This window comes from Nematolebias whitei, chromosome 7 (assembly GCF_014905685.2).
Source record: "Nematolebias whitei isolate Nwh7 chromosome 7, NemWhi1, whole genome shotgun sequence".
Lineage (NCBI taxonomy): Eukaryota > Metazoa > Chordata > Actinopteri > Cyprinodontiformes > Rivulidae > Nematolebias > Nematolebias whitei.
Window position 1 is genome coordinate 18,332,032 of NC_056504.1, and position 17,500 is coordinate 18,349,531.

At 40.2% G+C, this 17,500-nt stretch overlaps 1 protein-coding gene across 1 annotated transcript in view; it reads right to left on the minus strand.

The window, feature by feature from the left end:
- cntn3b (contactin 3b) overlaps window positions 1–17,500 on the minus strand; it is a 137,941-nt gene that overhangs the window by 39,454 nt on the left and 80,987 nt on the right. The window contains exons 18-21 of the mRNA XM_037679144.1: window positions 16,278–16,464; window positions 14,007–14,119; window positions 13,750–13,915; window positions 13,183–13,238 (exon numbers count right to left, since the gene is read on the minus strand). Of these exons, the coding sequence (XP_037535072.1) occupies window positions 13,183–13,238; window positions 13,750–13,915; window positions 14,007–14,119; window positions 16,278–16,464 (522 nt within the window). The remainder of the gene's footprint in view (window positions 1–13,182; window positions 13,239–13,749; window positions 13,916–14,006; window positions 14,120–16,277; window positions 16,465–17,500) is intronic.

A 17,500-nucleotide genomic window follows, 5' to 3' on the forward strand; every position in this document is an offset into this window, starting at 1 on the left:
TCCATCCATCCATCCATCCATCCATCCATCCTCTTTACCCGCTTCTTTCTTTCTGGGTCACGGGGGTCACTGGTGCACATATCCAGCAGTCACTGTGTGAGAGGTGGGGGACACCCTGGCCAGGTCTCCAGTCCATCACAGGGACACATAGAGACAAACAAGTCAAACAACCATTCACTTTCTCTCTCTCACCTAGGGACAATTTAGAGTTACCAATCAGTCTAACATGAATGTTTTTGGTCTGTGGGGAAGTACCCAGAGAAAACCCATACAGCATGGCGAGAACATGCAAAATCCACCCAGAAAGACCCTCGGCTGAGATTTGAATCAGTGATCTTCTCAATGAGAGGCATCAGCTCTACCAACTGTTCCACTGTGCTGCTCCAGGTGAATAATTACACTATAATAAAATGAAGGAAATAATTTTCTTTCAACTGTGCATTTAACTATTTGCTTTTTGAGATGATTAATGCCATCTGCATTTAAAGATAACATGAGATCTTTTTTCTTTGTTGATAATGGTAAATGGTAAATGGACTGTACTTATATAGCGCCTTTCTATCTTATTTCAAGATACTCAAAGCGCTTTACAACACAATCTGTGTCCTCATTTAGCCATTCATACAGCTCTCTACATCTCTACAAAACTAATTGAACAAATCATTCTAATGAGACTAATCAGTACTTTACCTCACATTCAAACATTGATGGGACACACATCAGAGGCTATGAGGGGTTCAGTGTCTTGCCCAGGGACACTTCGGCATGTGACTGCTGGTGGATTCGAACCCCCAACTCTCGCATTGGAAGACGACTGCTCTAACCACTCAGCCACAGCCGCCCAGGGACACATAGAGACAAACGAATAATGATAATGAAATATTCAATGAATAAATAATGAAAGCGGCAGCACGGTGGCGCAACTGGTAGAGCTGCTGCCTCTCAGTGAGCAGGTCCTTGGTTCAAACCCTGGTCCAGGGGCCTTTCTGGGTGGAGTTTGCATGTTCTCTCCATGCATGCGTGGGTTTTCTCCAGGTGCTACGGTTTCCTCCCACAGACCAAAAACATGCATGTTAGGCTGATTGGTAACTCTAAATTGTCTCTAGGTGTGAGTGAGAGAGTGAATGGTTGTTTGTCTCGTTTGTCTCTATGTGGCCCTGTGATGGACTTGCGACCCGTCCAGGGTGTACCCCGCCCCTCACACAGTGATTGCTGGACATGGGCACCGGCGACCCCCGTGACCCAAAATGGATTAAGCGGGTAAAGATAATGGATGGATGGATGGATGGATGGATGGATATTGAAAGCAGCGGGATCTTGTTTTATAGAAGCTGCCATAATATGCTTTTTTTTTCTTTCTGAGAACTAGTGATGAGGAACGTTAAATCGAAATACTTCGTAGGACCATCATAATGTAACACAACCCTCTTTTTAAATGTAAAAAAATTATAACAACTAAATTTGTTGGTAAGATTAATAATTTAACAGACAGCAGCAAAGTAAGAACTGCATAGATCTAAAGGAGTGAACAAGTTAAAATCTATCTAAGGTGTAATTTTTATTTCACTAACAGTAATGTCCCACTGGTTCTCAGGGATGGAGCAGGACTTAAAGCCTGTGTGGGAATCAGCCTAGAGGACAGCTGGTTCCAGCTCCTTCCTGCTTCAACTTCCTGATTCCTGTCGAACAAATAGATTTTAATAATGGTCCATAGAAAAATAAATAAATAAAGCAATTTCATAAGAAATATCTTCTGTCACTCACTCACACTAGTTCAAATCCCACATTATGTGCATTACTTGGACACAACTTCTAGTCAGAAAAAAAAAAGCCAGTTTTTCACAGATCTTGGGTCTGTGCAGCACTAATGATGAGTAAAAAATATAGAGCAGAACAGGCACGGCAACGTGCTTTGATGAATCTGGTGATTATATTCTAAAACACTCCTTTGCTCTACAAACTGCTGTGACATAAAGTAATCCTGTTCACATCTCACCGACTAAAAAAGACTGCTTTTTAGTGATGTGTGAATCCCACAAGCAGCAGCTTTCTACTTGTCTTGTTCTGGATTATGGAAAAGAGGTGCTTTCAGTTTGATCACGCATTGCAGTGATGTCGCCTTTCTAAGTTAATTCATCTCATTAACTCATTAGATTTGACTTCTTATTTGCACTATTCTCTCTGTGATCTTTAATGAATTATTCAACAGCAGGGTCTATGGATCTTTTTGTACTACGTGTGGCTTATAGCCTACAGTAGAATTAAAACGGGTGTAATGCTGGTGGCACATTAAAGGTAGAATGACAATCATCATCATTAATTTGATCTGCAATACCTCAAAGCAATTTTAAAGAACACATTAGGTTTTCGGTTCTTTTTCCGATGGAGCCGAGGAGCTTTCAAATTTCAGAAGAGTTCCAAGCCTGTAAAATGTAGACAAATATTCTATTTATGTGAGCTAAATGTTAAACACTCGCTTCTCCCTACGGAGGATGTTTTCACAGCCTGATCAATATAAGAAATATTTTGGTTTCATGGATGAAGGTCTGAAATAGTGAAAAGGATTAGATTCTAAAACTTCAAACTCTGGCCTGGATGCAGACACAGCTGTTGTTCTACTGAATTGCATTGGTAAAATGCAATGAAGAGTGGTTGTGGTTACTTTAGGCGTGTGTATAGAGAGAGCGAGTGAGGGAGAGAGGGAGTGAGCCTGTGTCTGTCTGTTAGCTGTTAAAAATAGTGCCCATGATTGAGACAAAGGAAGAAAAGCTGTAAAGGCCTGACCTTTTAGCATAAATATTCATAGTGACAACGTAATAGTCACATCATTATAGTTTTAAAACCTTTTTTAATTTAATCTTTATTTATACAGGTAGTCTCATTGAGTCACGAGGACTCTTTTTTTAAGAGAGACCACAGATAATCCTGAATTATTTTTTTTTACTTTGAACTGAGAACATCTTTTGTTCAAAAATCTGACCAAGAATCTACAACAAATAAATTATATTTGTATTTATGAACGGAAGCATTTGCAAATTCAATGGGATGGTATATAGTTTATTCATTTTAAAAAAGTACAAAACAATTCCATAACAATATTAAAAAGATACAAAAGATTTAAAATGAAAGGCAACAGAAAGAAGAAAAAATCTTATTATATCAATAAATGATGACTGAAAAATGTTCAAATCATTGTTATAATACCACAGTGTTTTTTTTATGGTTAAATTTAACATTGGTATTAGCAGTTATTTTGCCTGTACTGATATTGATCTCACATCAGTGTGAGACCTCAAACCAGCCATTAGGGAGCACAATCCAGTATATCTCTTTTTGCTGGTCCCAAGCCTGGTTAAATGGTGAGGGTTGTGTCAGGAAGGGCATCCGATGTAAAATACTTTTGCCCAAACTATAATGTGAGTTCATCTAAGCTACACCATACTGTATCGGCCGAGGCCTGAGTTAACAACAACCACCACCAATGACGTAGACAAACAGGGTGCTGGTGAAAAATTTGTACTACTGTTAGTCGAAGACCACGAGGAGGGAAACATGTCAGGAGACAGTGGGAGAAGAGGAAAATCAAGAATGTAAGACTGAGGGTTGAGACTCCAAATGTGGGGACGACATAGATGTTTTATGTGTCCAAGAGACCAAGTGGAAGGGCAGCAAGGCTTGCATCATTGGAGCAGAGTTCAAACTGTTTTATCATGATGTGGATAGAACAAGAAATGGAGTAGGGGTGGTCCTGAAGGAGGAGTTGGCAAAGAATAGAGGTGAAAAGAGTGTCAGATAGGATGATGTGCCTGAAGGTAGAAGTATGTCTTATGCTAAACATTGTCAGTGGTTATGCTCCTCAGGTGGGATATGTGATGGTGAGGAGAAAGATTCATTTTGGAAAGATCTGAATGAAGTGGTAGAGAGTATTCCAAGAGATTGGAAATGGCTGTAGTCAACACCTATTTTAAAAAGAGGCACGAACATAGAGTGACCTATAAGAGTGGAGGAAGGAGAATGCAGGTCGACTACATTCTGTGTAGAAGAGGAAACCTGAGGGAGATTGGGGACTGTAAGTTTGTGGCATGAGAGAGCGTAATAAGACAGCATCAGATTATTGTGTGTAGAATGACTGTTAAAAAAAAAACTGTAAGAGAAAAAGAGTCAAACCTGAAACCAAATGGTGGAAGCTGAGGAAAGAAGAATGTTGTGAGGAGTTCAGAGAGGAGCTGTTAAAGGCTCTGGGTGGTAAGAAAGAGCTTCCAGATGACTGGGCTACTACAGCAACAGTAATTAAAGAGACAGATAGGAAAGTACTTGGTGTTTCATCTGGACAAAGAATGGATGATAAGGTGGTGGAATAGTTACGAGCAGGACTCCATTCAAAGAAAGAGGTTAGCCAAGAAGAAATATGACAGTAAGAGGACTGAAGAGAGGAGACAGGAACATAAGTGATGCTGATGAGGTACAAAGAGAACCTGAAATAACTTAATTGCATCGTTGTGGAAAGAGGAGTAGATGGAAAAGTGAGGCTACAAGGGGCAGAGGTCACAAATGTGCAGGACTTCAAGTGCATAGAGTAGAATGGTGAAGAACTAGAAGTGTCAGAAATAAAGATGTTGAGATTCTCCTTTGGAGTGACAAGATGGATAAGATTAGATTTGAGATCATCAGAGGTACAGCACAGGTTGAACAACTGAGAGATAAAGTTAGAGAGGCCAGACTGAGAGGGTTTGGACATGTCCAGAGGAGGGACAGTGGTTCAATTGGTAGAAGGATGTTAGAAATGCAGCTGCCAGGAAAAAGACAAAGAGGAGATATATGGATGCACTCAGAGAGGACATGGAAGTAGTTGGAGTGAGGACAGAGGATGCAGAGGACAGAGTGGGATGGAGGAGGATTACTCACTGTGGAGACCCCTGGAGAGAAAAGCCAAAAGAAGAAGAAAATCAGCGTGAGACCTCAGAATAAGCTTCCTTTAACAAAAGTGTAGTTTCATCATCAGTTTTCAAAAAAATCTATCCATCCATCCATTTACTTCCGCTTATCAGGGGTCGGGTCGCAGGGGTAGCAGCTTAAGTAGGGAGGCCCAGACTTCCCTCTCCCCAGCCAGTTGGGCCAGCTTCTCCGGGGGAAATCTGAGGCATTCCCAGGCGGGCTGAGAAACATAGTCCCTCCAGCATGTCCTGGGTTTTCCTCTGGGTCTCCTCCTAGTGGGACCTGTCCGAAATACCTCACCGGGGAGGCGTCCAGGAGGCATCCTAAACAGATGCCCAAGCCACCTCAACTGGCTCCTCCTGATGTGGAGAAGCAGCGGCTCTACTCTGAGTCCCTCCCAGATGATCGAGCTTCTCACCCTATCTCTAAGGGAGAGCCCAGACACCCTGCGGAAAAAAACTTATTTCAGCTGTTTGTATCTGAGATCTCGTTCTTTCGGTCGCAACCCAAAGGTCATGACCATAGATGAGAGTAGGAACGTAGATCGACCAGTAAATTGAGAGCTTCGCCTTTTGACTCAGCTCTCTTCAACACGACAGATCGGTACAGCGCCCACTTCACTGCAGACGCCGCATATATTCGTCTATCGAGCTATTGCTCCATTTTTCCCTCATTTGTGAATAAGACCCAAAGATACTTAAACTTCTCCACTTGAGGCAGGACCTCCTCCCCGACTCGGAGCGGGCACTCTCCCCTTTTCTGGCTCAAGACCATGGCCTCGGATTTGGAGTAACTGATCCTCATCCCAGCCATGTCACACTAGGTTGCGAACAGCTCCAGGAAAGACTGTAGATCATGACCTGATGAAGCCAATAGGACCACATTATCTGCAAAAAGCAGAGACGCGATCCTAAGGCCACCAAAATGGATCCCCTCAACACCTTGGCTGCACCTAGAAATTCTATCCATAAAATTTATGAACATAATTGGTGACAAAGGGCAACATTGGTGGAGTCCAACTCTCACTGGGAACAAGCCCGACTTACTGCCGGCAAGGCGGACCAAGCTCTGACACCAGTCATACAGAGACCTAACTGCCCGTATCAAAGGACCTGGTACCCCATACTCCTGGAGTACCCCCCACAGGGTTTCCCTAGGGACACGGTCGAATGCCTTCTCCAAGTCCACAAAGCACATGTAGACTGGTTGGACAAACTCCCATGCACCCTCCAGGACCCTGCTGAGGGTGTAGAGCTGGTCCAGTGTTCCACAACCAGGACGAAAACCGCACTGCTCCTCCTGAATCTGAGGTTCGACTATCCAACAGACCCTCCTCTTCAGAACCCCCGAATAGACCTTACCAGGGAGGCTTAAGAGCATGATCCCCCTGTAGCTGGAACACACTCTACGGTCCCCCTTTTTGAATAGGGGGACCACCACCCCAGTCTGCCAATCCAGGAGAACTGCCACGATGTCCATTTCCCAAAATGTTTTCCACAAATAAACATAAAAAAACCCTTTTTATATACAATCATCCATCCATCCATCCATCCATTATCTTTACCTGCTTCTTCCTTTTGTGGTCATCGGTGCCCATGCCCAGCTATCACTGTGCAAGTGGGGTGGGGCACCCTGGTCAGATCTCCATCACAGGGCTACATAGAGACAAACGAGACAAACAACCATTCACTCTCTCACTCACATCTAGGGACAATTTAGTGTTACCTATCAGTCTAACATGCATGTTTTTGGTCTGTGGGAGGAAACTGGAGTACCCGGAGAAAACCCACGCATGCATGGAGAGAACGTACAAACTCCACCCAGAAAGTTCCCCGGACCTAGATTTGAACCGGGGACCTGCTTTCTGAGAGGCAGAATCTCTACCACTTGCGCCACCGTGCTGCCCATACAATCATATAAACATTTTATTTATTTTTTTATTTACTTATTTATTTGCTTACTTTTTAAATTTTAAAACCTTTCGAGCCAAATCTTAGATCCTTCTTTGGCACATTAGGAAGATGGATGTGATAGATTCACTAAACACCGACAATGTTTGTTATGATGCTGTATGCACTCAGTTGTTTTCTGTCCCTACACTGTTCAACCTCTACAGCCAAATTTATTTGCACATTGATTAGAACAACAAGCTTTCTGACTTATTTTGGAATGATATACATATAAATATATATTCTCACTAGAGCCATGCAATAGGGTTTAAGAAAAAAAAACATTTACTAATTTTGTTCTTCTTTCAGATGCTCTCTTCTTCAGGGGCCGCCACAGCAAATTAACTCGCACGAAGGCTTGGCAATTGCTTTATACCGGATGTCCTTCCTGACACAACCACAGACCACTGAGCTACCACAGCTCTCTGTGTGGAGCAGAGAGTTGCCATCTGGGGTGCCCAGGGGAGCAAATGGTGAGGGTTAAGGGCCTTGCTCAAGGGTTCAGAGGAAGCAAATGAGGGTGGAGGCAGATGTGAGTGTTACACTTCCTACCAACATTTTTTTTAACGAATTCTGTCTGGGGAGTTGAACCGGCAACCATCCAATCACAGGCCCACCTTCTTTAACCTCTGTGCTACCACTCCCCCTTTAAGAATAAATATGTTGTTCTTGATATAGACAAGTTCTTTTACAATTTATTGGCCTAGGATTCTTTGAATGAATGCCTATCATGGTTTAACCAAGATCATTTTAAGTTCAGATATAAACACTATAGTCATTTTGGTAAAAAAAAAAAAAAGTCTTCCACAATCTCTTGCTAAATTGTTATATGGCTGGCTCAGAGTTATGTGTTTGTGGATGACTCTCAACTACTACCACCTCAAGTTTGAGAAAAAAACACTGGATTTCAGCTATTTTTATGCTGACTAACTTTGGACAATTTTAAAAGTTAATCAAAAGTTGTAGATGCACATTTCACGATTAGTTCCTAAAAGTTTTGTTACAACCTGTGCAGGGGTTTATATGATATTTTGCTAACAGACAAACAGGGTTGAATCCAATGGGTAAAACTAATGTTTTAAGCAAAAATCAAGCACAAGAAGGAATTGTTTTTTGTTTGTTTGTTTGTTTATGCTTTTGCAAATGACTCAATGATTTAGCACAATATCTATAAAATTAACTAAATTATTGTAATTACATTTTCTTCTACATTCAGATGGCTGCGATGGGCTTCTCCAATTGGGTTGGCCCCAAACCTCAATCAGTTGTAGAGTTACTTCTATTATTTCTTGAAAGTTTATTTAAAGTCTGTCCAGTGGTTCATAAAATATTTTACTAACAGAAGGAGTATATTCAAAGTAGTTAATGACAACATTTTAAACAAAGCATATGGGAGTTGCCTCAATAAAAAAAAGATACATTATGATTTATCTTTCCACTTTCTGTGACCCCATGCTGATCCATCAACACCCATCAATACCATCAACATTCAACCAACTTTGTTTTTAAAAATCTTGGCTAACACCATGATTGTGCACCCAAAGATACTTGATTATTAACTGTATGATGCCAATCTGTATGTCAGAGTCAATGTGGTGATGAAAGAAGGAGAAAAAAGACGACGCTGGCAGGAATAAACAATTTTACTAAGTTACAGTTATAGAAAAAGGAAACACAAAATAACAAACAAGGATTAACATGCTCAATTTTAGTATACAAGACAATACAGTTACTTTTCAATATGAAAATACCGTTCTACATGTCAGTATCTCACAGAGATCATTTATTAATACATCAGTATTAAAGCCAGAGAACACGTTATATAAAAGCAGTACGTTCGTATGATGGCATTGTTTAAAAAATATCTGCACGCTATATACATTGTACCAAGTGTACTCCTTCCAGAAACAAAACTCCACAAAACTAATCTAACTGTGCCGACGTTGTGGATAATATTAGGCTTTTTTGTTGTTCAATCCGTTTTTTAATATCAATACAACTCACTTCAGTCCCTTTCTTCATTTTTTTTTTTTTTTTTAGATTGTACGTTCAAGCATCAATTAAAGCATAATGCCAAAGCATAACTCTGTTCTCATGTAAATACGGATTAAAGACATTCGGCTAAACTATAACTCTGTAAACAATATTTTTTAAAAGCTGCCAGACAGATACCAAAAAAAAAAAAAAAACTAAAAGCTTGCTATCCTGCAATCGGCAAATCATTTTAAAAATAAAACATAGCTACTTGGATCAAAATGTGAGCAGCACTGAAGCTGTCACAGAAGAAATGAGCCCAATGATGGAGAAGTGTATGACTTGTACATATGTCTAATAATGTTTTTATTCAAATTAAATCAGAATAAACTGAACTAATGAAGTCTAATTCACCTCCAACTGATAATTTTTAAAGGCCAGAGAAAATAAACTGATGCTTGTCTTGTGAGTCAGTGGTTTGAGAGAATCAACCCTCTGCTCCACTGTTTACCTGTATGCAATCAGAGACCACTCAATGGGACTGACCAAAAATGAATCAGACTCCAAACAAACAGGAAACAGAACCTGCAGGGACTCTGAGTGTTAAATTCTGTCCTCTGGAAACAAAATCTGCATAGTGAAAAAGAGAAACGTATTTACTACGCTTAGATAATTTTACACACTGTCTTGCTGATAATCTAACTCACTTTTTTCCAGACTTTTTCAGCATGGAGCTACTTTTAAAATGACCAAGTCAAAGTGCTCTACCTACTATAAGGCTCAGATTACACACAGCAACCTCTGGAAACCTTGGTGTTTTTTGAATGTTTATTGGGGGTAAGGGGTAAGAAAAAAAAAATCAGAGGGTTTACACGAAAACACTGTAGTTTCCATGTCAGTTGGGTTGCCAGAAAGAAATTATGAACTACAGTACTGTCACTTTAAAATGATAGTATTTTGATCTAATCTGTCGTATGTGCTGAGCAAAGATATTCTAAGATGAGGCATGTTTTGTGTTTGTTGAACATGTGCACAGAAAAGGAGGAGTGAATGAGACATTTAATATTTATCTGGCAACCCTGATGCAGGGCTCATCTGCATTCATTGTGCATGCAGCGTCTGCATGATCACAGTTACTCCAAACTGGTGAATACACTAACATCTCTTTGGAGCCTGGATTTTATTAGTTGTACTCCTACAAGCTGAAAAAGGGTGAGCAGCACAAAAACACTCTGCTCTCTGCCATTTATTATAACTGTTGTTAGAGCAGAAAAACTGTGGACTGCAGTCGCATGTAGTGCGCATGTGCCACTTTACACTTGCGGAGCATTTCACGGGGGTGTCCCACTTCAGACCTGGATTCAGAACTGCAGCAGAAAGGCTGTGGTTTCATGTCGTTTAAAGGGGGGCTCAGACTGGCTGCCCTGTATGTCAATCAAGAGACAAATTTCATACTGAGGATAGATGTATAGGCTGACGTCTTTTTTTTTTTTTTTAATGACATGCCATCTACCGACTGGTCGACTGGTAGATGGCGATCGACGTATTGGGCACCCCTGATGTCAGTCAGTCAAGAATGGTCAGTTTTCTAGCTTTTTTCTTTTTTTCTGTAGCTGTAGTACATAAGAATTTTATGCATAAATTTAGGCCATTGCATATGCTGGCCCTGCATCCCCCCCCCCCCCCCAAAATAATTTGTTTTTGGGAGATAATTTCAGTAAAAAATTATCACACGGAGGTTGTCTGACTGAAATGACTTGCAAATTAACAGTTAGCAAGCTCATTAGTTGTTGTGACATTAAATACACAGCAATTCATAAAACATTTTTGCACATCTAAAACTCATACACTGCTCTGAACAACAATACCATTGTGAAGGTGCTTTTACTGTAACTCAATTTAAATTTGGTTAAATAAAACTTGCCAGAAGAACACATTAATGGTTGGAAGACAAAAAGCTTTGCAGACAAAACAAAATGAAGCAAACATGTTCATGATCAAAGTCAGTCTAATTGTTGTTAAGAGGGAATTTCACAGTTTGTAACGTTGATGTGACTGGGTTTCTACACTGCTGTCTAAAATGGTATAACAATACTACTGTTTGTTTTGATATGTAAGTCAAAAGAACCACGCAGCAGCTAATTTCAAATTCAGGTCAGGGCTCTAATTTACAACCTACTCCTACACTATGAATACACATTCTGAAACTGACCATGGGAAGCTGCTGAAAACACTGAGCAAATAACCCACAGAGATGTTTCTGGTCAAACCAAGAAAAACAAGAATGATTTTTAAAACTGTCTGACAAGAACTAAGGTCATGAAACTAGTAGAGGACATTTGAAACATCAGAGACTCTAACACAAAATAACCAGTGCATAAGAACTTGGCCATCAGTCAATCAAGTAGCTGAACTGTGACAGCCACAATAATGGTTCCAGTAAAATCAATATCCCATTGACTGGTCTGCAGTAGTCTAATCAACGAGCACAGCATTGTATGAATCCAGTCAAGGGCTAGATAAGACAGCCTGATTATGTCGGCTGTTTGGACCTTTCAAAAGGCCTCTGGGGTTCTGCACACCTGCTCAGATATAGTTAAGTGAGGACTTCCAGTCCCCTTGTATCAATTCCTTGTGCTTTCAATAGTTCAAAACGCAGGCTGCAAATGGCTATAGCTAACGACTGTACCTGACCCCGTGTTTTGCGGAGGCTCAGTGATGTGTTCAGTTGAATGTATCTTTCCTCTCATATTGCCAGGACCCCCGCTATCACACCTTGACTCTTATTTGGATGTCCTTTGACAGACTCATCTACATGATAAAAGGCTGTAAAAAGTGGCTCCCTCAGCAGAGCTGTAAGGATCTTTTGTTACTTTTCAGCCTGGTAAGTGTCCAACAGGCAGAGGTGAAGTCGGGGTAAAATAATGGCTATGCCTTGTGCTCCATTTCCAGTCAGGCCTCTTTCCGCACGATATTCGCATCCATTATTCTAATGCCTTAATAGCCCATAAATTATAATACGGATGGAGTCAAACGTTTGTGTTACCACAGGTCATAAATACCAGTGCCAAAATGTTCCACTACATATTGAAATGTACAGTGTCTTATCTCACATTGCCAACCTTTTCTGTCTAAGGTGCTCCTGTGCCTCAATGAAAATTTAATCAACATACCATTTCCAATAAAGCGTTGCTCCTACATTCCGAGCTTCCTGTCTCTTGTATCTAATATTCTTCAGCAAAGCAAAGCAAACAATTCCCCTGCTGCATCATGAATCTTTCCATAAGCTATCTGAGGAGGAAAATAATAAAAGCACTGGGCTGAGCTCTACTGAAGGCACTTTTATCTTGCAGTCCATTGTGCACGGTGGCAGGTGGTCATTTGGGTTGCTGATGGTGCTTCTTCTGTGATACGATGTCAAACACTGGTCGTCTTAAAGCAAAGATGGAACAGCACACATGGGATCTGCTTGATGTAGTTAAACCACATGTCTGCTCTCCTCAATCCCAATTTCTTCGCTAGACTGAGAATGCAGAGTGTGAGAGGCATTTATTATTTAACGGAGGATGAGATAGAGAGCAAAATGCCAAGATCTATCAGAGTGTTGTGAAAGGGGTCTAAAGCTCAGGAGCCTGTGGCTCTCTAGCAGACTTAACATTATTCCAGTAGTCAGAGATAAGTGGGTTTCAGGCACAGCTGATCAATTATGCACCTGTCATATATCTGACTAAGCCTGGTAAAAAATCTTATGCCTAGAATGGGTATTTTATTGGCAACAGCTGCATGAAAAACATGCTTATGAATTAATGGCTTTGGGTAATTTGACAAAGTGAAAAATGGGTGAGGCCAATGTTTATAATATAATGAATACTGAGCTGTGTATTGATGCCGTGTGACGAATTGTTTGTACTAAACACTTTTACATAGGGTTGATGCAAGCAGCCGCTGTCACCTACTTTGGTATGAACTGTTTTAGTAAAGTGGGTTTTAAGGCAATAGTATCTAAGAAGATTGAATCATGTAGAGAGAGAAGAATTTCTAAAATAAATCTTAGAGAACAGTGGCACTTTCGACACTGGAAGAAAAAGCAGACCATATTCATGAAACTTCTCACATCTCCATCAGGTGAATATTTAAAAGAAGCATGGTCCCCTTGGAAAGTTTGGCGCAGTCCAGTAATTCACCCCCCTTGTCCCAGTCCAACTGAAACCTGGGCCTTGTACCATTCCAGTGGGGAGTCAGCTTAAACAGGCTTGAATGACAGGATGGAGGAAGAGGCTGTTTGACATCACCAGGTGACACAGAACAGTGCACTAATAAGGACTGTAGAGCAGGACAACCGTCTAAGGCTTGAAGCTCCAGAGCCCCGAGCTCCCATGCCTGTAAATGAAACCAGCAGATGAAGTTGTGATGGAACAGAAATAGTCATCCTACCAAGAAAAAATAGACAACCTGCACGCTGCTCTGCTGTCCTCTAAAATTCTGACAAGTAATCATAAATCAGAAGCCAAATGTGTTTTTTTTCATATCAAGACTATTACTGGCTTTCAACAGGAGAGGCTATTAAAGTAGCCCAAGAAGATAAAGTTGGTATAGCATCAAAGAGGAGCGCAGCCAACTGAGCGGCCTCACTGTTTCACTCAGCAGAGATGGGAACACAGAACTGCTTTATATGCTGCAGCCCTGTGCAGCCAGTCAACAAGGAATAAAAACCTAATGGCAGAGATGGATGACACTGTGCATGCATTTCTAAAGAGGTCCTTCTTTCTTACACTCAAAATAAGTATTACACATGGTTAAAATCAGATTCAATGAGGCAAAATCATATACAACTATTAAATATTCCCTTAAACTTTATCAGTGGAGGAACCAAGAAGAAAGACATACTCACTTAATTTGTGGATGTGGATGGGTTCACTGCCCACACTCTCACCGCCTTCACTCAGAACTTTGATTTGAATGAGATAGTTGTCGCTGGCTGAGAGGCTGAGCTCTGCTGTGGTTTTGTTGGTGAAGATCGTGTTAATGTCATTGTACCGGTGTCTTTTCACCACCACCTAAAACAAGAGCGTGGGATGAAGAAAAATCCACTAATGGGAAATATAAATCAGTGGATAAATCAAAGCTTTGTGAAGAACTGGGACCTACCAAATAGCCAGTCACCTTTGACTCTGTCTCCATGGCTACCACAGGGTCCCAGCGCAGTGTTAGTGTGGAGCCAATCATGCTCCATTGTATGTCAAATGGAGGCCGATCTGGTGCTGAACAATATAAAGAGAGAGAGAGAAAAAAGAAAATCAGAGATAAATACATATGATATGCTGGTTGACCACAATCTGCTTGTCATTTTACAGAGTTGGGTCCACGCAGACCAGATTTCTAGTTGATGTATATCTTAAAAAAACTAATGAGAACTCGTTTTTAATGAATCTCTCAAAAATAGACCTGTGAGGTGGTCTATGGGGGTAATGGTGCTGTACACACAAAAACATACAAACAAAGAGTATGTGGCTAATTAGCGTAAGTCTTTCTGTCAGTATTAGTGCAGGAGGTGTGAGAAAAAAAGGACAACCGAGACAAATGAGGCTACTATGAAAATAAACAGGTGCATTCATTTATGTATAATTCTCATATTTTCTTCTTTTTTTTCCCCAAAGCATATTTACTTTTATGTCTCTTTTTAATGTTTCAATATGTATTTCAGCTTATGCAAACGAGGAAAGCAGTTGTTTTTAGTGTGTGTCAAGGATGGAGTGTACAACAAAGTGAGAGAGAGTGTTTTGGCAAATAAATGACAGATGCAAGGAAAATAAACAGAGAAAGTAATGTGGAAATTATATAAACTATTTTAATAGAATGGGGCGGCACGGTGGATGAGTTGGTAGAGCTGTTGCCTCTCAGTGAGAAGGTCACCAGTTCAAATCCCAGCCAGTGGCCTCTCTGGATGGAGTTTGCATGTTCTCTTCGTGCATGTGTGGGTTTTCTCCGGGTGCTCCGGTTTCCTCCCACAGACTAAAAACATACATGTTAGGCTGACTGGCAACTCTAAATAGTTTCTAGGTGTAAGTGAGAGAGTGAATGGTTGTTTGTCTCGTTAGTCTCTGTGTCCCTGTGATAGACTGGAGACCAGTCCAGGGTGTCCCCCACCTCTCGCACAGTGACCACTGGATATGGGCACCAGTGACACGGTGACCCGCAAAGAAAGAAGCGGGTAAAGATAATAGATAAATGGATGGATTTTAATAGAATGTTTTAGGAATATTATTAGATTTATTAACGAGTTTATTTACGGGATTGTGGTAAAGTCTTAAACAAATTTTTTTTCTGATTAAAATAAATGGTACTTCTTCTGAGTTTTAAAAGGGTTCTTGATCAATAATTGTTTAAAGGTGTAACATTTTGCTATTATCTTTTTTTTCCCCCTTAATCCAGGAAATTTATTTTAGTTTTGAATCCCAGGACTTAAACCATCAAGTAAAACATGCTCAACAATTTTCAGTCAGGTCAGGTCAGGTTTCTTTTTTTGCTGAAACGTTTCACCTTCCATCCGGAAGCCTTCATCAGTCAAGGAAACACACAACAAAAAACTGAGTCTTCCCCCAAACAGCTTACTCCAAAGTGGAACAAACCAGTTATGTTGGTGCTAAGATGGTGTCTTTGGCACACACCCTCCTCTCCTGCCGGCCCTAGTAAATCATGCTATTTCAAACTTTACACAATATCTCAATTTCACATTTACACAGTTGCTACAGTTTCCATTTTCATGTTTATACTGTATACTGTATTTTTATTTGCATATCATTAAATAAGGTACAGTCTGCATTACGGCATTAACAGAGTACTCGAGTAATCTACACATCAATTGCTAGGACCTCTATCGAGGTTAAAAATGTTACGTCGAGTATCCGTAGTGACGTCATATTATGTGACCACCGTATGACCGTAGGGGGCAGTGTTGCACTGTTGCAGGTCACAGAGTATGGTGTAACACCAGGTCCAATCCACCGAACCAGAACCAGTTTTGGTTTAAGTTTCATTTTTGACGTGCTGCGTGTTTCTTCACGTTTGCAGTTTAATAATAATAACTAATAGTTTAGTTTTTCCTGTGACTTATTTGCAGTATGATAAATGGTAGGAGCATAATATACGCTCCCAATGTTTTGTTTGTCTTTTTTTGTAAATAATTACCTTTTTTTGCGGTTTTATTTATTTATTTATTTTTGCCTGTGTGTGTCTTAAACCACTTCAACTTTAAGGACACCTTAAGGCTTCCAGCATTCACTGCAGGTGTAACACAGCGAGCATCAGACCGCCTGAAAACTGTTGTCAGATTTACTTTTGGAAGTACAACCAGCACAGCTGAAGGAATGCTACAGCTGTTCGGGACATATGCCATAGTCCCTCCTGGCATGAACTCACGTGGTTTCTTTGTGGTGTTATTGATGGGTGCTGACTGTGGTCCAGGACCAGCAGTATTGAAGGCCGCCACAGAGAGGTAGTATGCTGTGTTTGCTTTCAGCCCTGTGATGTTAATCTGCGTGTAGTTTCCAGTTATTCGCACTTTTCCAACAGTGTCAGGCTTGGTGTCATCTTCCCAATACACAACCTGAAAGAAACAGGGAGGGTAAAGGTTAAAGGTTAACTCTTTATGCTTGCCCTGTCAGTTACATGGCTCAGTCATATCATAACTCAAACGAGAAAATAAAGTACAGGTATGTCTCAATCCAGATAAAAGTTTAGTTTTGAAAGTGAGGAGGTTAAAAATGATTTATACAATTACAGTAGTCATTTGATACTTTGAAGTTAGTATAACTGGGACCCTGTGTTCACAATTTCCTTCCATCACATGTACCACATGTGGTGTGTATGACAAATAAAGTACCTTGAATCATTGAATCCTTGAATCTTCACCGGTGAGTACCCATATAAAATTCTGCATTACTGTACAGTACATATATGTATGTTGTTAAAAATTTGTAGGTTTAAGAGTTTAGAACATCTTTAATAACATTGCAAGAGTGTTGGAAATGTTTATAAAGCTTTAATATAAATTTAAATACTAAAATAAATATAATGTCTCTACTTCACAGATTTTCACCCATCGCAGGGGTGTCTGGAACGTAACCCACACAATAAGTGAGGGACTACTGTATTTTAAAACATCACTTGAAGTAACAAATAAATCACCTTTTGCAGCAAAGTAGAGGTGGACATAAACTGAGTATTACTGATAATATATAGTTATTTTTTTCTAATTCAATATGGAAATGTTCATATTGTAAATATCAAATATAAAGTTTAACAGCTATACATTTTAGCATTTACATTTAATCTACTTGAAGTTATGATTTCCAAGGCATTGCTAATGCATCAAAGACCTGAAAACCCTGGAAGACCACCCACTTTCACCCACAGAAACAGCTCAGTAGACGTTAACAAGCGTTAGGAGACAATATATTCAAAGACAAGCAAGGGAAGAAAAACAGCACTGAATTTGTTTGTGTGTGAATTGTTTGGATTTCACAGGAAAACAATGAAAAGAGCTTAATATTGGGGATTTGCTTCATCTTTGCATTACAGGATAGCTAACAGTTCTTCAGATACAGTCCTTTAAATCCCACCTAAAAATTCAATTTTTTGCT